General features: G+C 49.7%; 1 protein-coding gene across 19 annotated transcripts in view; it reads left to right on the top strand.

The window, feature by feature from the left end:
- Positions 1 to 26,125, top strand: part of LOC105489750 (protein phosphatase 6 regulatory subunit 2) — a 100,842-nt gene that overhangs the window by 43,234 nt on the left and 31,483 nt on the right. For 12 of the 19 annotated variants that reach the window (XM_011754779.2, XM_011754784.2, XM_011754777.2 and 9 more), the window contains 2 exons: positions 8,200 to 8,442; positions 19,254 to 19,440. In XM_011754779.2, the coding sequence (XP_011753081.2) occupies positions 8,216 to 8,442; positions 19,254 to 19,440 (414 nt within the window). In that variant the 5' untranslated portion in view covers positions 8,200 to 8,215. Of the gene's footprint in view, positions 1 to 3,156; positions 3,284 to 5,720; positions 5,910 to 8,199; positions 8,443 to 19,231; positions 19,441 to 26,125 lie in introns of those variants that run through there. The other 7 variants (XM_024795373.2, XM_024795375.2, XM_024795371.2 and 4 more) reach the window with 5 other exon arrangements.

Here is a 26,125-nt window from a genome sequence, read left to right on the forward strand (position 1 = left end):
GCAGTGGCGCGATCTCGGCTCACTGCAACCTCTGCCTCCCGGGTTCACACCATTCTCCTGCCTCAGCCTCCTGAGGAGCTGGGACTACAGGCGCCGCCACCACGCCCGGCTTATTTTTTGTATTTTTTAGTAGAGACGGGGTTTCACTGTGTTAGCCAGGTTGGTCTCGATCTCCTGACCATGTGATCCGCCTGCCTCGGCCTCCCAAAGTGCTGGGATTACAGGCGTGAGCCACCGCGCCCGGCCGGCCTTAAGTGTTAACATGAGTTTTGAAGTGGTTGTTTATTCAAGCCATAGACTCAGGGAGGTAAAGAACCTTGCTCAAATTGTAATAAGGTACAAACCGAGCTTCTGCAGAAAGGAGGTCCCAAAGAACAGCGGCTTGAGCAAGATGCAAGCACATTTCTTTCTCCTCTAACAGTCTGGTAAACCAGGTGGCCTTCCTCAGCTTGTGGCTTCCCCTCGTGGATCTAAAAGGGTCTTTATGGTTTTTGGTTTCCCACCAGGTGGAAAAATCAGAACCAAGGAAGCTCACAACAGTAAGAGCTTGAGGTTCCAGTGTCAGTTCTACTCCCAACCCACTGACCAGAGTTTAATCACATGATGATAATTGGCTGTAAGGAAGGCTGGAAAAGTTAGGCTGAAGGAGGGTGGCCATGTACCCAGCTGACCTCCATTCTGTTGAAGAAACGGAGACTGGAAACTGGAGACAAGTAGAATTTCTCCCACACATGCCTGCAGTCACACAGGTGGAGGGTGTGGATCCAGGCCCTCTCTTCCTATCTGCCCTGCTCTTCCGCAGTACCTTGCTACTGGTTTTGGGAAGAAGCAGTCTTTGAAAACTTTATTTATGTATTTTTTTTTTTTTTTTTTGAGACTGAGTCTGGCTCTGTCACCCAGGCTGGAGTGCAGTGGCCGGATCTCAGCTCACTGCAAGCTCCGCCTCCCGGGTTTACGCCATTCTCCTGCCTCAGCCTCCTGAGTAGCTGGGACTACAGGCGCCGCCACCTCGCCCGGCTAGTTTTTTGTATTTTTTAGTAGAGACGGGGTTTCACCATGTTCACCAGGATGGTCTCGATCTCCTGACCTTGTGATCCACCCGTCTCGGCCTCCCAAAGTGCTGGGATTACAGGCTTGAGCCACCGCGCCCGGCCTTTATTTATGTATTAAATTAAAATCATTTATTTATTTTTGAGACAGGGTCTTGCTGTATCACCGAGGCTGGAGTGAAGGGGTACGATCATAGCTCACTGCAGCCTCAGCCTCCTGGGCTCAAGCAATCCCCCTGCCTCAGCCTCCCGAGTAGCTGAGACTATAGGTGCACACCACCATGCCCAGCTGATTTTTTAAACGTTTTTTTCATAGAGCTGGAGTCTTGCTGTGTCGCCCAGGCTTGTGTTGAACTCCTGGGCTCAAGTGAACCTCCTCACCTCGGCCTCCTAAGTTGTTGGGATTTTACAAGCATGAGCCATGTGCCTGGCCTCTTTTCACTTCTGATTTTGGATTTTTATTTAACCTGTTTGCCCCACTCCACCCCCTTTTTAAAGTTAGACTTTTTTCCCTGGTCTTTTTTCAGTGGACTGTGCCCAGGATCGACATACTCTTGTTTGTTCCTTGGTTGTACAAATATTCATTGTGCTTCATGGGCTCACGTTGCCATTTTTTTTCAGGCCAAATGGAAATCAGGCATCCAGCCTGTCCAGTGGTATGTTGGTAAATGTTTAACAACGGGCTTTCTGAGGAGGACAAACCCTCCTGGTTTGTAGCACTTGCTGATTTCCATGGTGTTAATTCTCCCACCACGTTGCAGTTGAGCTGACAGTGTGATGTCCTGAAGGTGGAAGAGGGACGAGAGGTATGAGGGCACAGGTTGGGCCACCATGGAGCATGCCCTCTGTGGGCACAGTGACCTTATCTCTGTTTCCATCTCTACACTGAGGGTCTTTGATAATGAAATGTGCTGGAACTGCTCGAGAGCCTTTATGTGGCATAACTTAGTAATCCTCACCACAGGGGATGTTGATTGCTGCATTTTATAGGTGAGGAAATCAAGGCATGAGAGATCATGTAAGTAGCCTCAGGTCACACTGCAGAGCTAGGACTTTGATCATAAATCTTTAAAAGAAAAACAGTGGCCAGGTGCCAGTGGCTCATGCTGTAATCCCAGCACCTTGGGAGGCTGAGGCAGGTGGATTGCTTGAGCCCAGGTGTTCAAGACCAGCCTGGGCAATATGGCAAGATATGGTCTCTACAGAAAAATTTTTTAGGATTAAAAAAAGAAAACAAACAAACAGCCAACTTGGGTAACATGGAAAAACTTGGTCTCTACCAATAAAAGTACAAAAATTAGCTGGGTGTGGCGGCGCATGCCTGTAGTCCCAGCTATTTGGGAGGCTGAGGAGGGAGGATCACTTAAGCCCAGGAAGTTGAGGCTGCAGTGCGCCAAAATCCCACCACTGCACTCCAGCCTTGGCAATAGAGCGAGACCCTATCTCCAAAAAAAAGCCAAAATACTGGAGGTAGCTCATGCCTGTAATTTCAGCACTTTGAGAGGCTGAGACGGGAGGGTCACTTAAGCCCAGGAGTTTGCTTTGAGAGGCTGAGACGGGAGGGTCACTTAAGCCCAGGAGTTTGCTTTGAGAGGCTGAGACGGGAGGGTCACTTAAGCCCAGGAGTTTGAGACGGTTGTGGCTGCGTTCAGGCCTCTGCCTTCCAGTCTGGCTCACAGAGTAGGACCCTGTCTCAAAAATAGACATACATTTTTTAAAAAGGGCCGGCCACGGTGGTTCACACCTGTAATCCCAGCACCTTGGGAGGCTGAGGCGGGCAGATCACAAGGTCAGGAGTTCAAGACCAGCCTGGCCAACATGGTGAAACCCCGTCTCTAATAAAAATACAAAAATTAGCCAGATGTGGTGGCAGGTGCCTGTATTCCCAGCTACTCAGGAGGCCGAGGCAGGAAAATTGCTTGAACCTGGGAGGTGGAGGTTGCGACGAGCCAAGATTGCGCCTCTGCACTCCAGCCTGGGGACAGAGTGAGACTCCATCTCAAAAACAAAAACAAAACACGATCGATTTGTGGCCAGTGAATAGGGCATTTCAGATTCTGATTTTCTCTTAGCAACAGTCTCTATCACAGAATGTTGTTTTTTAAAGGGCTCTTTCATGGAACTGTATGGTCATGTGGGCAACATTTCTGTTGAAATCTACCTTCTGTCTGACGGATATGCCATCCTGAAAAAGTAAAGAAGCTGAACTTCAAGTTCCTTTCGTTTAGCATTGGGTAAGAATCTAGAAGATGTTGATCATACTGTGCTTGACATCCCAGACGGACCACTGAGGATGGGAGTCAGGATGTGAGAGGAATCCTTACGCTCTGTGGAGACTCCCGGTGTAACCAGAAATGCCTTAAACCGACAAGCCATTGGCCATGACCACTTGTTTGTTCTGAAGATGCTGCCGGTGCTGACCTTGGGGTCATGTAGGGAAGGAAATGAAAGGTCTTCCCTGTAGGTAGGGCCAACCAGGAAGATGCTGGCATCTCTTTGGAGGATAGATAGGGTGATAGGGTGTGGTTGTGCAGATAGGAGAAAAATTGGAAAAAAGAAGTCTGCCATATTATCTTAGTAAATGTTCTGGAGTCTGTTTCTTTGACAGTGAAATTAGCTGTAACTGAACCAGTGCCATTGCAGGGAGCTCTGAAAGGACGCCTCTTACGGAGTCTCGCTCTGTTGCCCAGGCTGGAGTGTAGTGGCGCAATCTTGGCTCACTGCAACCTCCACCTCCTGGGTTCCAGTGATTTTTCTGCCTCAGCCTCCCGAGTAGCTGAGATTACAGATGTGCGCCCCCATGCCTGGCTAAGTTTTGTATTTTTAGTAGAGATGGGGCTGGCCAGGCTGGGCTCAAACTCCTGACCTCAAGTGATCCGCCCACCTTCCGCAAAGTGCTGGGATTACAGGCGTAAGCCACTGTGCCCAGCCTGATGTGATCATTTTTGAGTGTTTCTTATAATGTGGGGAGAGGTGATGGAAACATAGAAGTGTTCTTGTTATGCAGAGATTTTTTTTTTCTTTTCTTTTTTTTTTTTTTGAGATGGAGTCTCACTGTCACCCAGGCCAGAGTACAGTGGTGTAATATTGGCTCACTACAACCTCTGCCTCCTCAGGTTCAGACGATTCTCCTGCCTCAGTCTCCCATGTAGCTGGGATTACAGGCACGCACCACCACACCCGGCTAATTTTTGTGTTTTTAGTAGAGATGGGGTTTCACCATGTTGGTCAGGCTGGTCTCAAACTCCTGACCTCAAGTGATCCACCTGCCTCGTCCTCCCAAAGTGTTGGGATTACAGGCGTGAGCCACTGCGCCTGGCCCATATGCTGTTTTTCAAGAGAAACATTTTAAATATAAAGACACAAGTAGGTTGAAAGTCAAAGGATGTTAAAGGACATATACCAAGCATGAGTCACAAGAATGGTGAGAATGGTGTACTATGTTAACATCAGACAAAGCCAACTTCAAAACAAGGTATATTGCCAGAGATCATGAAGGACATTTCAAAATGATCGAAGAATTAATCATCAAGAAGACATAACAGGCCAGGCGTGGTGGTTTACACCTGTATTCCCAGCACTTTGGGAGGCTGAGGCAGGTGGATCGCCTGAGGTTAGGAGTTCCAAGACCAGCCTGGCCAACATGTTGAAACCCTGTCTCTACTAAATACAAAAAGTTAGCTGGGCATGGTGACACATGCTTGTAATCCCAGCTACCTGGGAGGCTGAGGCAGGAGAATCGCTTGAACTCAGGAGGCAGAGGTTGCAGTGAGCCAGTTGCACCATTGCACTCCAGCCTGGGCAACAAGAGCAAAACTCTGTCTCAAAAAAAAAAAAAAAAAAAAGACATAACAATCCTAAATATATGTCAACTAATAAAAGAAATTCAGGGCCGGGTGTGGTGGTTCACACCTGTAATCCCAGCACTTTGGGAGGCCAAGGCAGACAGATAACGAAGTCAGGAGTTCCAGACCAGCCTGACCAACATGATGAAACTCCATCTCTACTAAAAACACAAAAATTAGCCAGGCATGGTGGCACGTGTCTGTTATCCCAGCTACCCAGGAAGGTGAAGCAGGAGAATTGCTTGACCCCGGGAGACGGAGATTGCAGTGAGCCAAGATCGTGCCACTGCACTCCAGCCTGGGTGACAGAGTGAAACTCTGTCTCAAAAAAAAAAAAAAAAGAAATTCGGGCTGGATGCAGTGGCTCACATCTGAAATCCTGACACTTTGGGAGGCCAAGGCGCTTGAGACCAAGAGTTCAAGACCAGCCTGGGCCACATAGCAAGACCCCATCTCTATAAAAAATTTAAACATTAGCCGGTCATGATGTTGCTTGGTTGTACTCCTAGCTACTTGGGAGGCTGAGATGGGAGGACTGCTTGAGCCTGCTATGATTGTGGCACTGCACTCCAGCCTGGGCAACATGGCGAAACACCATCTTTAAAAATAAAATCCCATCTGACAATGTTTGTCTTTAATTGAAATGACTATTTGCATGTAATGCACTTACTGAAATGGTTGAATTTATGTCTGGTATCTTGCTGGTTTTTTAAATTTATCTCCTCTGTTTTTGTTGCTTATCTCCTTGTATTTTTATTTTTAGCTTTGGTCTTTTGGATTAATCTGGTTGTTTTAAATGATCCTACTAGAAAAACTCTTCTAACAGGATCCTATTTCGTTGATGGTCTCTGGTAATCCACCCAGCCTTCCGTCTTCTTTGTGGCTAGAAACAGGACTGTCCACAAGTCACCTCTAACTGCCCTATCTTGCAAGTTCTGATTTTGGAGGAAAAAAAAAAAAAAACAGCCTTGACAAGGTGGGATTCGCTTCTTTTCCTGGGTTGTGTGTCATCCAGGTATGTGAGACGTAGTGCATTTCGGAGAGAGGAGCATTCCATATGTGTTTGGAGGCAGCCATCTTTTCCTGAAAGTCCTTTTAGGAATCATTATTTCTGGTCCTCTGAAGTTTGCTGCTACCACTCATAAATATCTATCCACACCCCTTACAAGAAGAATAAGGAAGATCTTAAGACCCAGAAGGAAAACTGAATGCAGACCAGGTGTGGTGACTCAACGCCTGTAATCCCAGCATTTTGGGAGGCCAAGGCGGGCAGATCGCTTGAGCTCAGCCGTTCAAGGCCAACCTGGGCAACATAGTGAATCCCTGTCTCTACCAAAAAAAAAAAAAAAAAATGAACTCCCCCACACCCCAGAATCAAAACTGAGTGTAGTATCAGTGTATATATGGAGTCCCTTGTGCTGAAAGTCAAAGCAGCTTCATTTTGGGCCCTTAAGAGCTCCACCTCTGGGCTCTTCACATCTAAGTCCATGAGAAGGGCCTACCCCAGTGGTGTGGATAGGTTGGGGGCTGCAGGGCCACACCCTTAGCTGCAGCTGGTTCCGGAACCAGTGCAGAAGGATACAAGTAGGAAAGTGCAGTTTGCATGGGAAGAAAAATGCAGTGTCCTTGTAGTGCAGATGGGGTCCAGGAGACCCAGGAGGTGCCCAGAGGACCTGGTGGCATGCTGTAGAAAGTAGCCTAGTGGGCATCTGGGACCAGGAGAGGTTTTGAAGCTGAGATGAGAAGTTGTGCAGACATCAAGTGAGTTTGAATTAGCAAAAGCCAGAGGCTGTGGGAGTATGGCTGGACGGTGGAGGCTCCCATGTCAGGGGTCCTAGAGCAGCACTGGCTTTACAGACAGACAAACCTGGGCATTTACATCTGTGGTCAGCCTTTTATTTTTCTAAGTAAAAATATTAGATAAGATAAATTCTACCTACTATTTATAATTTTAAAAATAATGTTTCATGTAACATTGAAAAGATTTATAATCACATAAAGTTTTAACTTTGTTAAAGATGTGGGTTTTATGTTTTCACTTTCTATCAGAATAGTGAACACTTCATTGCTAACCAGCCCTGGCCCACAGAGTGACATGTAAGACCCTAGTGACATTGTCTGACCCACAGAGTGATGTGTAAGACCCTAGTGACATTGTCTGACCCACAGAGTGACACGTAAGACCCTAGTGACATTGACCCACAGAGTGACACGTAAGACCCTAGTGACATTGACCCCCAGAGTGACACGTAAGACCGTAGTGACATTGTCTGACCCACAGAGTGACACGTAAGACCCTAGTGACATTGTCTGACCCACAGAGTGACACGTAAGACCCTAGTGACATTGACCCCCAGAGTGACACGTAAGACCGTAGTGACATTGTCTGACCCACAGAGTGACATGTAAGACCCTAGTGACATTGTCTGATCCACAGAGTGACATGTAAGACCCTAGGGACATTGTCTGACCCACAGAGTGACATGTAAGACCCTAGGGACATTGACCCACAGAGTGACATGTAAGACCCTAGGGACATTGACCCACAGAGTGACATGTAAGACCCTAGTGACATTGTCTGACCCACAGAGTGACAGACAAACCCTGTCTGTCCAGACAAAGACAGCAAGAGCCAGGATGTCTGGGAAGCAGAGGAGGGGCTGGATCAGTGGTGATTCCTCAGGTGCCTGTGGCAAGACCTAGTGCCCGGTTGGTGTTCGTGTGAGGAGGTGCCTGCTTCAGAGATAACCCTGGGTGTGATTCAGCAAGATGGGGACGATGAGTGGAGGGGCCGGTGGCTGGGGGGTGGCAGAGGAGTGAGCGCAGGGTCGGGCAGCATCATCTGTCTTGATTTTGACTTGCTGAGTTTGCTCACAAATGTGAGACTTTTGGAGGGGAGGTGTCCAGTGTTCACTCAGGACAGAAGGCATCCCTGACACGTGGGAGAGACACCGGGGTGCATTCGCCGAACAGAACTACAGAGCAAGAAAGAACCCTGAGGAGCGTGTTGAGCATGCTTTTGGATGGGGGACAGTGTGGGGAGTGAGGGCAAAGGAGGGGCTTAGCCCAGAGGAGAACCTGGAGAGGCAGGTCCTGGAGCTGGGGTGCAGCCTCAGAGCTGCCGAGCAGCTGGGAAGTCTGTGCAAACTTTGTGAGCCCAGACCATTCCTGATGGGCATCACCATCCTGAGCCCTGGGAATCGTGTGTGTTCATGCTGCGGGTGGAATTCTGGGTCTTGGGTCTAGTGCTGCTGAAGCTGGATTTGCAGAGGTGAGAGAAGTGACCCCTTTGCCCTCGCTTGCAGCTCCGCGGCCGTCACGATGTTCTGGAAGTTTGACTTGAACACCACGTCCCACGTTGACAAGCTGCTGGACAAGGAGCATGTGACGCTGCAGGAGTTAATGGATGAAGATGACATCTTGCAGGAGTGTAAGGCTCAGAACCAGAAGCTGCTGGACTTCCTGTGCAGGCAGCAGTGCATGGAGGAGCTGGTGAGCCTCATCACACAGGATCCGCCCCTGGACATGGAGGAGAAGGTCCGCTTCAAGTATGTACCAAAGCTGTGATGGGCCAGTACGCCAGGCAGTACTGCAGGGAAGCCGCAGGCAGTGTCTGACGATGGCCAGAGTTGGGGATTTCTGGTGAAGAAGCGAGCCGTAAAAATCCACCTCATGTGAGAAGTGAGGAGGGCACTCCCATGGGGTGTGATGTTGAGGAGTTTGCAGGTTGGGGGCGGTGGCTCACTCCTGTAATCCCAGCACTTTGGGAAGCTGAGGTGGGTGGATCAGTTGAGCCCAGGAATTTGAGACCAGCCTGGGCAACATAGTGAGACCCTGTCTCTATTAAAATTTTTTTAAAAATTAGCCGGATGTGGTGTTGTACACCTATGGTTCCAGCTACTTGGGAGGCTGAGGTAGGATCACTTGAACTTGGGAGGTTGAGTCTGCAGTGAGCCATGATTGTGCCACTGCACTCCAGCCTGGGTGACAAGAGTGAGTTCCTGTCTTTAAAAAAAAAAAAAAAAAAAGGCTGGGCGCAGTGGCTCACACCTGTAATCTCAGCACTTTGGGAGGCCAAAGCGGGCAGATCACTAGGTCAGGAGGTCGAGACCATCCTGGCTAATACGGTGAAACCCATCTCTACTAAAAATACAAAACATTAGCTGGGCGTGGTGGTGGGCACCCATAGTCCTGGAGGCTACTGTACTCAGGAGGCTGAGGCAGGAGGATGGCGTGAACCCGGTAGGCGGAGCTTGCAGTGAGCTGAGATCATGTGACTGCACTGCAGCCTGGGCGACAGAGCGAGACTCCATCTCAAAAAAAAAAAAGAGTTTTGGCTGTCTTGTGCCTGCATTTTCTCATTCTGAATTATAAGTAAATTTTAGGTTGGTATATGTCAGTGTTTTGAGTGGCAATATGTTGGGGAAAAAAGACGGATCCCATGCTAGAGATGCGGGTGGCATTGCAGCATGAGGCAGCGCTGTCAGCAGGGTTGGCTCCAGGCCACAGAATGGCCAGGCAGGAGAGATGTGCAGTGTCTGACCCACAGTCCTGGGACATGCTTCACTTCAGGTCTTCAGCTTGAAGGACTTACATGATTGTCATTCGTGGTACTGTCCGTTCTCAAAGGTTTCCCTGAAACGTTCATTCACCCCTGGCCAGGATGCTAGGAGATGACACAGAGGAAGGGGGCAGTGTGGTGAGATGGCTGGAGCTTCAGGGCCTTGAGTCAGGACAGAAGGGTGAGCAAGGATGGGCCTGGGGCAAGAGGGAGGACGGGGCGGAGCCAGCTTCTCACAGTGCAGCTCTGCGAGGAGCACATGGCCCGCTGTGTCCCCAGGTGACGCCTCAGGAGGTGGGAGATCCATTCAGGTCAGCCAACCTCAACCTGCAGGTCATGTCCTGTTTCTCTGTGGCCTGTGAGTGAAGAATGGTTTTATATTCTTTTTTATTTTAGTTTTTTGAGACAAGGTCTCACTCTATCGCCCGGGCTGGAGCGCAGCGGCATGATCTCAACTCACTGGAGTCTCTGCCTCCCGGTCCCAAGTGATCCTCCCGCCTTAGCCTCCCAAGTAGCTGGCACTACAGGTGCATGCTACCATGCCTGGCCAATTTATTTTTATATTTCTTTTGTAGAGATGGGGTTTCACCATGTTACCCAGGCTGGTTTCAAACTCCTGGGCTCAAGCAATCCACCCACCTTGGCCTCCCAAAGTGCTGAGATTATAGGTGTGAACCACTGTGTCCAGCTGGTTTTACCTTTACCTTTTTAAATGGTTGGGGGAAAAAAAATCAAAGGAAGCTCGGGCATGGTGGCTCACGCCTGTAATCCCAGCACTTTGGTAGGCCAACGGGGGTGGATCACCTCAGGTCAGGAGTTTGAAAGCAGCCTGGCCAACATGGTGAAACCCCGTCTCTACTAAAAATACAAAAATTAGCCGGGTGTAGTGGTGCATGCCTGTACTCCCAGCTACTCAGGAAGACTGAAGCAGGAGAATGACTTGAACCCGGGAGGTGGAGATTGCAGTGAGCTGAGATCGTGCCACTGCACTCCAGCCTGGGCGACAGAGCGAGACTCCGTCTCAAAAAAAAAAAATCAAAAGAAGAATATTTTATTACACACATGAAAACGACATGAAACTCATGTGTCAGTGTCCACCAATAAAGTCTTATTAGACACATCCACACTCATCCACATCTCATGTAGCATTGAGCAGCTGCAGCAGGGGCCATGGGAAATAATTCCTCCCTGGCCGTTTACAGAAACTCTTTGATGGTCTTACAAGGAAAATAAAGCAGGATAGGGAGCCAGGGTGTCCTTGTATCAGGGGGTGGTCAGTACTTCATTTAGGGTAGTCAGGCAGGTCCTCTCAGGTAAGGGGAGCAGTGCTGGGATGGGGAGGAGAGTTCTAGCCTGAGCAGGGCCTTGCCTGTAAGGAACCGAGGGCTTAGGGTGGGGCGGCTACACCAGAAGCTGCTGTGGCTTCTGGTGTGCCGGTCACACCTGCTGTTGTGTCAGCATCACTGTTGATAGCCCCATCCCTCCCACTCCCAAATGTGGCCCAGTCTGGTGACAAATTAGAGCTGAGAGACAGGTATGGGGCGAGGAGAGTGGGGAGGCGTCTTCTGGGTCAGGACAGGAATCCCAGAGTAGCAGCAGTGAGCCAGGAGAGTCTCATAGAGTTGGGGAGAAATCAGTAGTAGGTAAGTGCAGAACCGAGCAAACAGCAAGAGGACTGTGAACTTGGAGGAGACGTCCATAAGTAAGCAGAGATGCCCGAGTGAGCAGTCCGCTCAGCTGTAGGCAGAGATGCCCTGAGTGAGCAGTCCGCTCAGCTGTAGGCAGTACACGCAGGATATCCCTTAAATTACCCTGTAACTTCGGAGGGAGGGAAAGGGAGAGGGAAGTTGGATGGTGGGAAAGCTTTGCCTTCCATTGTAGGAAGTTAATTCATAATGTCTAAAATTGATGAACGAAAAAGAAATGTACGTATGTATTATTTAGAAACATGGAGGTTAACATTGGAGAAAACTGCTGAAAGAGTCCAGTCGTTGCCTCTGAGGAGCGTGACTTGGGAAGGGGGGAGCCTTTCCTTACCAGCCCTGTCAGCTCTCTGAGTTTTCCTCTGAGTCACCAACCCTGTCTTCTGTCTTGAGTTTTCAAAGCGCATGCACATATCACTTGTATAAAAAACATTGAAGTCAGGTGTGGTGGCTCACGCTGGTAATCCCAGCACTTTGGGAGGCTGAGGTGGGAGGATCACTTAAGCCCAGGAGTTGAAGACCAGCTTGGGCAATATAGTGAGACCCCATCTCTTTTTTTTTTTTTGAGACGGAGTCTCACTCTGCCGTCCAGGCTGGAGTGCGGTGGCACGATCTCGGCTCACTGCAACCTCTGCATCCCAGGTTCAAGCGATTCTCCTGCCTCAGCCTCACAAGTAGCTGGGATTACAGACACGCATCACCATGCCCAGCTAATTTTTTGTATTTTTAGTAGAGACGGGGTTTCACCATTTTGGCCAGACTGGTCTCGAATTCCCGACCTCAGGTGATCCACCTGCCTCAGCCTCCCAAAGTGCTGAGATTACAGGCGTGAGCCACTGCACCCGGCCCCCATCTCTATTTTTATTAAAAAAAAAATTTTTTTTTGGAAACATATTAAGGCTTTTTTTTCCGGAAACAGTCTCTTTCTGTCAACCACGCTGGAGTGCAGTGGTGCAATCTTGGCTCACTGCAACCTCCGCCTCCTGGTTCAAGCAGTTCTCCTGCCTCAGCCTCCTGAGTAGCTGGGACGACAGGTGCACATCACCGTGCCTGGGTAATTTTTTGTATTTTTAGAAGAGACGGGGTTACCATGTTGGCCAGGCTGGTCTTGAACTCTTGAGCTCAGGCAGTCTGCCTGCTTCAGTCTCCCAAAGTGCTAGGATAGTGCTAGGATTCCAGAAGACACTTTTTTTGAGGCTAGTCCAAGTGCAGCAGTATTTACACCTAATTGGTCACAACCGGTTAAGATTTCTTTCTTCCTTCTCCAGTCTGTCTGCGTCACATGACTACCATTGTAAACAAAATGAAACAAAAAACACCTTTTCTGAGAAATGGAATAGGACAGATGGATGGATGGATGGAGTGAGTGGTAGCTGAAGGAAGAAGAAAGGTCAAGATTATTTTTCAGTGATGGGGAAGATCCAGGCGTGGTGACACATGCTTGTGGTCCCAGCTGCTTGGGAGGCTGAGGTGGGAGTTGAGATCCCGGAGTCTGGGGACTCGTGTGTGCTGTGATCATGCCTGCGAAGAGTAAGTGCACTCCAGCCTGCGTGACACAGCGGGACTATCATCTCTCTAAAAAATAAACAAAGATGGAGAAGATATAAGTATGCGTGTAGACCAGGATTCGGCAGTCTGTATCTGTGAAAAGTCAGAGAGTAAATACTTTAGGCTTTGCAGGCCGTAAGGTCTCTGTTGGAAGGACTCAAGTTGTAGCATGAAAGCAGCTACAGAAAATAGTAAACAAATGGATGTGGCTACATTCCAAGAATGTAGCAGCGCCTGTGCTTCTGAGACTCTGCTATCCCTGCCTCGGTGGCACTGCCAGGTTAAACACCTCCTCCCGCAACCTGTTAGCCTTGGAGGTCAGGGTTCTGCAGTCTTGCTTTGTCGCCCAGGCTGGAGTGCAGTGGCCGGATCTCAGCTCACTGCAAGCTCCGCCTCCCGGGTTTACGCCATTCTCCTGCCTCAGCCTCCCGAGTAGCTGGGACTACAGGCGCCCACCACCTCGCCCGGCTAGTTTTTTGTATTTTTAGTAGAGACGGGGTTTCACCATATTAGCCAGGATGGTCTCGATCTCCTGACCTCGTGATCCGCCCGTCTCGGCCTCCCAAAGTGCTGGGATTACAGGCTTGAGCCACCACACCCGGCCAAGGGGAGGACTCTTCTTGAAAGTGGATAATTTGCCTGAGCTGTCCATGCTCAAGAGAAGCTGTACTTGGTTTGAGTGGTTTGGGATCAGGTAGCAGCCCCTGACCCTGGTTAATTAAAGCCAGGGACTGCTCCAGGCAGGTGAGGCCCACATGCTGCCTCTTCTGAGGCCTGACGTGCAGCTCCCCTACCTCTATGAAGCAGCCCTTGGCTGAAAAACCACTGTGGCCGTAAGATGGCTGGTCACCTTCCAGAGTCAGAGTGCTGCCTGCCCAGGCCACAGCAGAGGGTGCCACCCGGGGCTGGAGGCAGCAGCAGTCACATGGTCAGCCCTAGAGCCTGTGGGTGCTCCTGGTCTCTTTGTGAGCTCTTGTCCGAGATCTGGATTATTTGAGAAATAAGACAGAAGAGCCAGTAAGAGACACCAAGCTGTCGTTTTCATTACTCATAAAGCAGTGTCATTTGTAACTCTGAGCTGTGGGCTTCCTGATTCCTGATTGCAGAATTAGAACTGCTCACCCAGTGGGAAGCAGCAGTGGGTAACAACAGGCCCCCAGGAAGCACCCCCGCCCCAGAGAGACTTGCTGCACTCGGCAGAACTGAAAGAAAGACGGCATCTCCACTAAAGGAAACACTGGGAGGAAGGGAACTTCACCGTAGCAGTTCATGGGCCACTGTCCATCCCCTCCACATCCACTGCCCAACTGTCCATCCCCTCCACATCCACTGCCCACCTCCTGTGATGGCTTCTTCCTCTTCTTTGGTTGACTTCCTGTGGTAAATTGTACTCTGTTAAAACAGCTTCCTGAGACGGAGTTCGTGGGCAGTGATGTTTAGGTCATCGGGCCTGCGTGTTTGAGACCCTCTGATTAGAAGTTCAGACTGGGCATCACCCCCTGGGCTTTGGGAGCCTCCGTGTTGTCCTCTAGTCTCACAAGTCTGATGTAACAAGCTCCCAGCTCACGTGTGTCACCTGTTTTCTCCTCTCTGAGGGCATTTAGGTTCTTTTCTAAGACCTGTTGTTCCTGAATTTCCCAGTAATGTGGAATTATTCTCTTGAGTCAGGACCGAGGATCCCAGAACAGCATCATTGAGCCAAGAGAGTTTCATGAAAGTCAGAGCTTGGGGGAATTTAGTAACAGATAAGTACAAAATCAAGCAAACAGAGCAATGAGAAAAACTAACTCTAAGGGAAGAGTTTTATAAGTAAGCAGATATACCCCAAGTAAACAAATCAGCTCAGCAGTAGACAATATGTGCATATTCACACTGAGGTCCACAGTGGATATCCATTTCCTTCATATGTCGTGCTGGGCTCCCTGAACCGTTTTAGTCTGTACATTTATGACGTTAGCTGAGGGAAATTTCTCATATTATTTCTTTGATATTTTCCCTCTTTTCTCTTTCTGGGACTTCTAATCAGGTGTTAGATCACTCAAATTAATGCTTTCCTTATTTTTGCTTTTAATGTTTTGTACTTTGCCTTTTTGACCTACATCTGAGAGATTTCTTCATCTTTTAAGTTCTCGTCCTTTTATTGACTTTTCAAAGTTCTACCATTATTTTGTGTTTGTGTTTTAGACATGAGGTCTTGCTATGTTGCCCAGTCTGGACTCAAACTCCTGGGCTCAGGTGATCCTCCCATCTCAGCCTCCCAAGCAGTTGGAACCACAGGCGCTCGCCACCATGCTTAACATCTGTCATATTTTTAATCTTTTTTTTTTTTTTTTTTCTGAGATAGAGTGTCTCGCTCTCTTGCCCAGGCTGGAGTGCAGTGGCACAATCTCGGCTCACTGCAAGCTCCGCCTCCCGGGTTCATGCCATTCTCCTGCCTCAGCCTCCCAAGTAGCTGGGACGACAGGCGCCCGCCACCACACCCAGCTAATTTTTGTTTTTGTTTTTGTTTTTTTTTTTTGAGACGGAGTCTCGCTCTGTTGCCCGGGCTGGAGTGCAGTGGCCGGACCTCAGCTCGCTGCAAGCTCCGCCTCCTGGGTTTACACCATTCTCCTGCCTCAGCCTCCCGAGTAGCTGGGACTACAGACGCCCGCCACCTCGCCGGGCTAGTTTTTTGTATTTTTTAGTAGAGACGGTGTTTCACTGTGTTAGCCAGGATGGTCTCGATCTCCTGACCTCGTGATCCGCCCGCCTCAGCCTCCCAAAGTGCTGGGATTACAGGCATGAGCCACCGCGATTGGCCCATATTTTTAATTTCTAAGAGCTGTTTCTTATTCTCAGATATTTTAATAAAAGCTTCCAGTTCTTATTCATGTATACACAGTCTCAATGTGTCATCTCTGAGAACGTTATAGTTTAAAAGAGTTTCCTTCTGTTCTCTACACTCGCTGTCCTCTGCGTGCCTCGTCTTCTGTTCTCTACGCTCACTCTCCTCCTTGTCACTCGCTCTCCTCTGCCTTGTTTTCTGCTTGGTCAGCACCATGCTGCTTTCCTGAGTGGGGCCCTAAATCCTGCACAGAGTTTGGGATCTGCCTGGGGCTTACTCACCACAAGCTTAGAGGCCACTAGTTGACTTTTCTCTTTGTCTCATTATTTTTCCCAGAAAAGAATCCTAGCTCCCCCCTGTGGGGCATGGACCTGTTAGTATCAGGAGCTGAGTTGGGGAGAGGGTTGGGGGCACCCCAGTGTTGCTTTTTTTTTTTCCAAGTCCCCTATTTCTGGATGGTGTCTGATCACCCTGCGGCTGTGCCTGTCGTCCCTGGCCCACCGATCCCAGGAGGCCATAAGGGAGGGACATGTCCCACTGCCCTGGCCTGTGAGTTTTCAGCCCACCCTGCCCTTGCTGACCGCCAAATCAATGTCCAGGCCTCTCTGGAGTTCTGTGGCCTGAATTCTCATCTCTAGTTGGTGCCCCTTCTGTGGGCTCCTGAAGCTCAGCCTTCCCTGTGCCAAGGCCGTCTTCACGTGGCCGACTGGTTCGGGCCTCCGGGCCTGGTTTGTCGTTTCTGCCTCTCTCTTCTTGTCTTTTTAATTCTTCGTGTTGTTTGAGATGGAGTTTCAGAGGGAGCATCAACAAGCCTGTATGCTCCATGTGCTGTGGAATTTCTGTGCCTTGTGTGAGTTTTTAAACTGCTAGAGCAGCACCTGCTATTTGAAGAATAATTGTAAAATGTTGATAAAGGAAAAAAGGAGAAAATCTTAGTCCCTCCATCTAGAGAATCAGCGTCTTCTAGCTTGGTTTGTGCCATGTGTGCATACGTTTGTCCGTGTGTAGACAAGATGAGTTTGGAGCTGGGCTTGGTGGCTCACGCCTGTAATCCCAGCACTTCGGGAGGCCGAGGCAGGCAGATCATTTGAAATTAGGAATTCGAGACCAGTCTGACCAACATGGTGAAACCCGTCTCTACCAAAAATACAAAAGTTAGCCGAGCATGGTAGTGCCTGTCTGTAATCCCAGCTATGCAGGAGGCTGAGACAGGATGTGAACCCGAGAGGCAGACGTTGCAGTGAGCTGAGATAGCACCATTGCACTCCAGCCTTGGTAACAGAGCAAGACTCTATCTCAAAAAAAAAAAAAAATCAATTTGTTCCCTATAGTATTGAGATACTTCTTCAAGGAATGATTTGGACGTTTCTCTGCTTCCTCACTTTTGATCTTCTTCCTCACCCCGTGGGATGTGACTTCTTCCCCCTGCCCAGCACACCGGTCTTAGTGTTAGAGATCTGGTAGACCTGGGGCCTCGCTGTGGCCTTTGAGGCTGCCAGCCCGGCCCTCCTCTCCTGCTCTCTGGTCCTTCTGCCCTGAGGGGCCGTGTGTTGTCCACTGTGCCAGGCACTTGTTGGCCAGCCCCTATGACATCCCACAAGGTGGGTACTGCCTGCCTTAATTAACAGACAAGGAAACTAAAGGCCAGAAAGGTCGGCTAATGAGGGGATGAGCCCAGGCCTGCCCCAGCCCCCCTGCGCCCACCTCTCAGGCCCCCTATCTGCCCACACATCCAGCCTGCAGCGCCCCTGTGCCCTGATGCCCTACTCCATCAGGCCCCAACCAGGTCCTGTCTCCCCAACCCACGCCTGCTGGGCCACTCTTTGACCCTCTACATTCCACCTGCCCTTACAGACGCTGTTCTTCAGAGCTCTAAAAGTGGCACTTTCTTGTCTGGGCTGATGAGGAACACCCACCTCGCAGCCAGCCGAGGTCATTGCGTTTCTTCCCCTTCCACACTTGGTCGGCCGCCAGGCCTGGCCAGCTGTTTCCTATAGAGTCTCTCAAACCCAAACCCCTCTAGCCAGTCACAGCGACCACCTTGGCTTAGGTCCAGTGCTAAGGCTGCCTCTGCACCTGGCACCAGCCACATGTTGGCAAGAGAAGGAAGGTCATAGCAGCTGACCTTGAGCACACACTTGCTGTGCGACAGGCATGGGCAGGCACTGTCACCTGCACGTTATTTTTTTATTTTTATTTTGGAAACAGTCTTGCTCTGTCACCCAGACTGGAGTACAGTGGCACGATCTCATCTCACTACAACCTCCGCCTCCCAGGTTCAAGTGATTATCCTGCCTCAGCCTCCCAAGTAGCTGGGACTACAGGCGTGCACCACCACACCTGGCTAATTTTTATATTTTTAGTAGAGATGGCGTTTCACCATGTTGGCCAGGATGGTGTCGATCTCCTGACCTCAGGTGATCCACCTGCCTCGGCCTCTCAAAGTGCTGGGATTACAGGTGTGAACCACCGCACCTGGCATTGTTTTTTTTTTTTTTTAAGTCAGGGTCTTCCTCTGCCACCCAGGCTGGAGTGCAGTGGTGTGTTCTTAGCTCACTGCAAACTCTGCCTCCCGGGCTCAAGCTATCCTGCCACCTCAGTCTCCCCTGTAGCTGGGACCACAGGCACGTGCTGCCTCGCCTGGCTAATTTTTCCTTTCTTTTCTTTTTCTTTTTTTGGAGAGACAGGGTTTCACCATGTTGCCCAGGCTGGTCTCCCACTCCTGAGCTCAGGTGATCCACCCGCCTCGGCTTCCCAAAGTGCTGGGATTACAGATGTGAGCCACTGTGCCTGTCCTCACCTGCACGTTCAGATGGGAAAACCTAGACACAGAGAGGACAGGTCACTTCCTGGTGTTGGGACAGGCCTGTTCTGAGACAGCCATTCCTACGGGATGTTCCCACTGGGTTCCTGCCTGCTGGGCCCTGTGCTTCTCTCCAGCATTCCCAGAGGCAGGGTCACCTGCCAGGCCTTGCTGTGGGGGCTGCTGTTGAGGGCTGTGTGGGCTGTGGGGTGTGCCTTTCCTAGGGCGATGGCCATCACCCACCTCTGTCTACCAGGTGCAAAAGAGGGAGCACAGTGATGTCATCATGGGATCATATGCACTGGGCTATGGATTGTTTTGTATCTGGTCATTTTAATCAGATGAAAAGTGCATTATTCACAGGTGTTGGTATTTCCTAGTCATAAAGTTCTTGCACAGTGCCTCGTCCCTCACACTGCTTCCCGAGTGCATAGTGCCTCGTCCCTCATGCTGCTTCCTGACCTGCTGAGGGGGTGTGTCTCCCGTCTGGGGATGGATTGGGCCTGTGTTTGTTGATGGAAGAGTCACGGCTTAGAGGGAGAGGAGAGGCTCAGTGGAGGGGAAGATGGAAATGGTCACAGACGTGTCCTCACGGAAACAGTGTGATCAGACAGGAGGTGAGAGACCTGGCAGGTGAGTGTGAAGGCCTGGAGAGGAGAAGCCAGAAGACTGAGAGAAGTTATTTAAAGAATGGGAGTAGGGTCAGAAAATGTCGGATATCAGCATATAGGGCATGAGGAGCCTAGAAGGTATGTTAAAAAACTTCTAGCTGGTCACAGGTAGTCATGTTTTTATTCTGTTCTGAGGTCTATAGTTTTTATCACGGGGGTCTGCTTCCTAAGAAACAGACTATGTAAGCAGCTTCCTAAGAGTTGGAGAAGTCTAATTTCACCTCCAGTGCTTGGACTGTGCCCTTTTAGATATCCAAACACAGCCTGTGAGCTTCTGACTTGTGATGTGCCACAGATCAGCGACCGCCTTGGTGGGGACGAGAGCCTGCTGAGCCTCCTGTATGACTTCCTGGACCATGAGCCGCCTCTCAATCCTCTGCTCGCCAGTTTTTTCAGCAAGACCATTGGCAATCTCATTGCAAGAAAAACTGAACAGGTAAATGTGCAAAGCCCATGTGATTTGGGGCACTGTCATGGTGGATACTGACGTGTCCTGCTGTGGGCCTGGCTGTGTGACTCATCCTCAGGCCGTGGGAACAGCATTTGTGACTCTTCTGTGCAACACATGTGGAGCAGTGGGGGTTTTGCCAGTCTGAGAACTGGAATTCGAAGGAGTGTTTCTGGCCGGGTATGGTGGCTCATGCCTGTAATCCCAGCACTTTGGGAGGCCGAGCTGGGCAGATCACTTGAGGTTAGGAGTTCAAGACCAGCCTGGCCAACATGACAAAACCCTGTCTCTACTAAAAATACAAAAATTAGCTGAGCGTGGTGGTGTGCATCTGTAATCCCAGCTACTTGGGAAGCTGAGGCAGGAGAATTGCTTGAACCTGGGAGGCAGAGGTTGCAGTGAGCTGAGATTGTACCACTGTACTCCAGACTGGGCGACAGAGTGACACTCTGTCCCCAAAAAAAAAAAAAAGAAGGAGGAGGTTGTAACTGGCTCTGGAATAAGCACCACTTCCCGCCATCCCTGGGAGCTGCACGGGGCCCCAAAGTAGGCCGTCTTGTGCTGTCACCTACCAGGTGGAGGTATGAGGTCCTGGGGCTTCATGGCAAGACGTTGGACATCCACCTTCTCAGGTCTGCAGCTTTGTCTGTGTGGGTGGCGTGTCTGTCTGTCCAGAGCATTTATTCTTTCAAAACAAAGGTAACTTCTCACATTAGACTTCTGCAAAAGCAGTTAGTGAATTAATCTCAGCCAGCTGTAGCGGGGTCTTCCTGGAGTCCATCCTTGCTCCTGCCTCACATGTGACCTGACCCGGGCATCTGCCCCTCCAGGCTGTGGACACACAGGTAGAGAGGGGTGGTGGCCCCTGTGCCTGCACCCCGTGGTCCGCCTTGCCCAGTCTTCTTCCTGTGTCATGCCCCACCTGCCCGTCCCCAACAAGAGTATTTTAAAACAAATCCTAGACACCAGATTATTTCTTATATAAAGATTTCAGTATGTGTATATATTTATTTATTTTTGAGACAGGGTCTCACTCTGCCCAGGCTGGAGTCCACTGGCTGCATCACAGCCCACTGCAGTCTCAACCTCCTCAAGCTCAGGGGATCCTCCCACCTCGGCCTCCTGAGTAGCTGGGACTACAGGCACGTACCACCGCACCTGGCTAATTTTTTTAAATGTTTTTTGTAGAGATGGGGTTTCCGCATGTTACCCAGGCTGGTCTTGAACTCCTGGGCTCAAGTGATCTGCCTGCCCAGGCCTCCCAAAGTTCTGGGACTACAAGTGTGAGCCACGTTGCCCAGCTATGTATCTCTAAAATAAAGACTTTTTTCTTTTAAATATAATCAGAATTTTATAATCACACTCCAAAAATAGTAACCATAATTGTTTCATACCATCAAACATTCAGTCAGGGCACAAACCGTTATCTCACATCTGCTTTGAGCCCTGAGAAAGTGCAGCCCCAGGAAGGCCGCCGTTCACCTTGACGACATTCAGTGTGCATGTGAGTGTATAGTGGAATGCCGTTTTCCCTTGTGCCATAAATCTGAGAGTTGCAAGGGCCCCCAGGGGACTGCCTCACCTCAGCTCCTTCTGAAGCTGTGTGTAAGTGAAGGGCACCAGCAGCAGTGGGTGGTGCTGGGTGGGAGGCTGCTGGCAGAATGGGAGTGGGAGTGGGAGTGGAGGCAGCAGGGAGCTGTGGTGTGGGCCGGGGGTTGTTGAGGCTGTGGGGTGGTAGTAGAAGTTGTAAAAACCTTGATGACCTGGCCCTTGCAGCCCAGTGACTAGATGCATGTATCTCGTAATTTGCCATAAGCTGATCTTATTCCTCTGCCACTTTCAGATATTTTCTTAATAATTTTACTACTTCATGTAATATTTTTCTCCCATTCCCTTACCCAGTACTTAAGGCGTTAAAGTAATATGAACTGAACTGTTACAATTTTATTCTATTGGCCGGGCGCAGTGGCTCACGCATGTAATCCCAGCACTTTGGGAGGCCGAGGCAAGCGGATCACCTGAGGTTGGGAGTTTGAGACCAGCCTGACCAACGTGGAGAAACCCCGTCTCTACTAAAAATACCAAATTAGCCGGGCGTGGTGGTGCATGCCTGTAATCCCAGCTACTCAGGAGGCTGAGGCAGGAGAATCGCTTGAACCCGGGAGGCAGAGGTTGTGGTGAGCCAAGATGGTGCCCCTGCACTCCGCCTGGGCAACAAGAGCGAAACTTCCCATCACCCAGCAGCTGGTTTGTTCTCAGGGCCAGCCGTGAGGCAGGGATGCCACGAGCCTTCCTCCTGTGTTTCCTGGAACTGTGGGAGTAGCCCAGAGGCGGGGCTTCCGGGAGACGACCGTCCGCATTTTCCCCGCCCTTCGTTACGAATTCTTTCAAATGTCTACAAATTAGAGAAAATATTTCACGAACCCCCATGTCTCTGTCAGTCAGATTCCACGTCATTTGTTCATGGCTAATCACATTTCTTCTGTATCTCTTTATTTTTCTTCAAGATTGTTTTTATGATTCTTTGCCTTTTGATTATTATTATTAATTTTTTTTTTTTTTTTTTTGAGGCAGAGTCTTGCTCTGTTGCCAGGCTGGAGTGCAGTGGTGCAATCTCAGCTCACCACAACCTCCACCTCCTGGGCTCAAGCGATTCTTCTGCCTCAGCCTCCCCAGTAGCTGGGTCTACAGGCGTGCGCCCCCACGCCCAACTAATTTTTGTATTTTTAGTAGAGATGGGGTTTCACCATGTTGGCCAGGATGGTCTCGATCCCTTGACCTTGTGATCCGCCCGCCTCGGCCTCCCAAAGTGCTGGGATTACAGATGTGAGCCACCGCACCCGGCCAATGATGATGATGATGATTTTTGAGACGGAGTTTTGCTCTGTTGCCCAGGCTGGAGTGCAATGGCATGACCTCAGCTCACTGCAACCTCTGCCTCCGGGGTTCAAGCAATTCTCCTGCCTCCGTCTCCTGAGTAGCTGGGATTACAGGCGCCCGCCACCACGCTGGGGTAATTTTTGTATTTTTGGTAGAGACAGAGTTTCATCATGTTTGCCAGACTGGTCCCGAACTCCTGACCTCAGGTGATCCGCCTGCTTCGGCCTCCCAAAGTGCTGGATTATAGGCGTGAGCCACCGCACGTGGCCTATTTTGTTTTTTGTTTTTATTTTTTTCTTTTCTATTTTTTATTTTTTTTCTTTTTCTTGATTGTTTTAGAATCAGCACATTTTGGCCGGGCGCGGTGGCTCAAGCCTGTAATCCCAGCACTTTGGGAGGCCGAGACGGGCGGATCACGAGGTCAGGAGATCGAGACCATCCTGGCTAACACCGTGAAACCCGTCTCTACTAAAAATACAAAAAACTAGCCGGGCGAGGTGGCGGGCGCCTGTAGTCCCAGCTACTCCGGAGGCTGAGGCAGGAGAATGGCGTAAACCCGGGAGGCGGAGCTTGCAGTGAGCTGAGATCCGGCCACTGCACTCCAGCCCGGGCTACAGAGCAAGACTCCGTCTCAAAAAAAAAAAAAAAAAAAAAAAGAATCAGCACATTTTAGAATGAGTTTGTCAGTTTGTACATTCTCCCTCTCCATACCCTGCCCCCCAAAAAATAAACCTACTGAAATTTTGATGAGGTTTGCGTTGGCTGTAGTTGGGTCTGGCAAAGTGTGAACAGGCCAAAAGCAGCCACTGATGGTGTGAGCGAAGGAGCCACTGATGGTGCGAGCAAGGCAGCCACGGAGGGTGCGAGCGAGGCAGCCACGGAGGGTGTGAGTGAGGCCTTACTGTAGCACAGCCACTTCTATTTCACACCATAGCAGCACAGCCGGTAGCTCAGGCTGCTTTGATTTCTCAGAAATACACTGCAGTTCTCTGTCTGGCAGTCTTGAGCATCTTTCACTGGATTTATTCTTAGGTATTTGATATCTTTGTATTATTTTAAGTGTTTTTTTTTTTTTTTTTTTTTTTTTTGAGACAGAGTCTTGCTCTGTCATCCAGGCTGGAGTGCAGTGGTGCGATCTTGGCTCACTGCAACCTCCACCTCCTGGGTTCAAGCGATTCTTGTGATTCTCGTGCCTCAGCCTCCCTCCCGCCTGGGGATAGAGTGAGATTCTGTCTCCAACAAAAGAAAAAAGATGGCCGGGCACGGTGGCTCAAGCCTGTAATCCCAGCACTTTGGGAGGCCGAGACGGGCGGATCACGAGGTCAGGAGATCGAGACCATCCTGGCTAACACCGTGAAACCCCGTCTCTACTAAAAATACAAAAAACTAGCCGGGCGAGGTGGCGGGCGCCTGTAGTCCCAGCTACTCCGGAGGCTGAGGCAGAAGAATGGCGTAAACCCGGGAGGCGGAGCTTGCAGTGAGCTGAGATCCGGCCACTGCACTCCAGCCCGGGCTACAGAGCAAGACTCCGTCTCAAAAAAAAGAAAAAAGAACCTCTATTTTTCTCAAGCTTATAATGATCAATGTATCATACTCATATACATCAATATTCTAGTTGTGATATTATGCTGGTGTTTTAGAAAATGTCACCATTGGAAGAAACATGTCAAAGCATACAAGGATTTTGTTTTTGTTTGAGGCAAAGTCTCCCTTTTGTCTCCCAGGCTGGAGTGTAGGGGCACAATCTCAGCTCACTGCAGCCTCCGCCCCTGGGTTCAAGTGATTCTTCTGCCTCAGCCTCCCAAGTAGCTGGGATTACAGGTGCCCACCATCACGCCTGGCTAATTTTTGTATTTTTGGTAGAGATGGGGTTTCACCATGTTGGCCAGGCGGTCTTGAACTCCTGACCTCAGGTGATCCACCTACCTGGGCCTCCCAAAGTGCTGGGATTACAGGCATGAGCCCCTACCCCCGGCCTTTAAATGGTATCTTTTTAATTGAAATTTTGATTGAGATTATTGTATTTGCATGAGGTTGTATGAAATAATATGAAGAAAATCCTTGGCCAAGAGCAGTGGCTCACTCCTCCCAACACTTTGGGAGGCCAAGGTGAGTGGATCACTTGAGCCCATGAGTTTGAGAGCAGCTGGCCAACATGCCAAAAGCCTGTCTCTACTAAAAATATAAAAATTAACTGGGTGTGATGGCACATGCCTGTAATCCCAGCTACTTGGTGGGGCTGAGACAGGAGAATCACTTGAACCTGAAGGCAGAGGTTGCAGTGAGCCGAGATCGCGCCACTGCACTCCAGCCTAGGTGACAGAGCGAGACTCCGTCTCAAAAAAAAAAAAAAAAAGAAAAAAGAAAGGCCAGGCACGGTGGCTCACGCCTGTAATCCCAGCACTTTGGGAGGCCGAGGCAGGTGGATCACGAGGTCAGGAGATCGAGACCATCCTGGCTAACATGGTGAAACCCTGTCTCTAGTAAAAATAAAAAAATTAGCCGGGCACAGTGGCGGGCGCCTGTAGTCCCAGTTACTCAGGAGGCTGAGGCAGGAGAATGGCGTGAACCTGGGAGGCGGAGCTTGCAGTGATCTGAGATCTGGCCACTGCACTCCAGCCTGGGTGACAGAGCGAGACCCCGTCTCAAAAAAAAAAAATCCTTGTATGCTCTGACATGTTTCCTCCAGTGGTGACATTTTCTAAAACACTAGTAGAATATCACAACTAGAATATTGATGTGAATATGTGAATATGATCCATTGATCATTATGGGCTCAAAAAAAATAGAGGTTCTTTTTTCTTTTTTTGGAGTTAGAATCTCACTCTGTCCCCCAGGCTGGAGTGCTGTGGTGCGATCTTGGCCCATTGCAACCTCTGCTTCCTAGTTTCAAGCAATTCTCATGCCTCAGCCTCCCGAGTAGCTGGGATTAACAGGCACCCACTACCACATCTGGCTAATTTTTACATTGTTAGTAGAGACCACGTTGGCCAGGCTGGTCTTGAATTCCTGAGATCAAGTGATCCGCCTGCCTTGACCTCCCACAAGTGCCATGATCACAGGCGTGAGCCACCACGCCCAGCCTAGGGTTATTTTTTCTTAAATGTTTGGAAGAATTTATTGGTAAGGCCGTTAAACCTTCTCTGTATAGAGAGCCTATTAATTATAGATTTTGTGGGGTTTTATTATGTTCTGGAATTGATTTTGTTTCTTGTCAGTTTAGATAAGTACTTTTTTTAAGGAAGTTTCTTTTCTAAATTTACAAAAACTGGCATACAATTGTTTCTGTTAATTTCTCATAGTACATCAGGTGTGGTGGCTCCTGCGTGTTACCACAGCATTTTGGGAGGCTGAGGTGGGAGGATCACTTGAGCTCAGAAGATGGAGGCTGCAGTGAGCTATGATCGCACCACTGCACTCCAGCCTGGGCGACAGAGTGAGACCCTGTCTCAAAAAAAAAAGAAAAAAAAAACTACAAACCTCTCATCGTAGTTTTTATTTCTGTAGGATCTTTAGTGATGTCCCTTGTTTCATTCTTGATATTGTTATTTGCATCTTCTGTTTTGTCCTTAGTCTTTCTAGAAGTTTAATCATCCTTTTCGAAGAGCCATCCTCCTCTCCTCCTCCCCTGCCCCCTCCTTCCCCTCCTCTTCCTTCTTCCCCTTCTCTTTTCCCACCGATCCTTTTCCTACTCTCCCTCCTCATCGCAGCACTGGGGAGTGAGGCTGAGGCCCTGCAGCCAGGTGGGCCTTCTCTGTGTTCCCATTGTTTCCAGTGGAGGGCTGGGTCTACC

The sequence above is a fragment of the Macaca nemestrina genome, chromosome 15 (assembly GCF_043159975.1).
Source record: "Macaca nemestrina isolate mMacNem1 chromosome 15, mMacNem.hap1, whole genome shotgun sequence".
Taxonomy (NCBI): domain Eukaryota; kingdom Metazoa; phylum Chordata; class Mammalia; order Primates; family Cercopithecidae; genus Macaca; species Macaca nemestrina.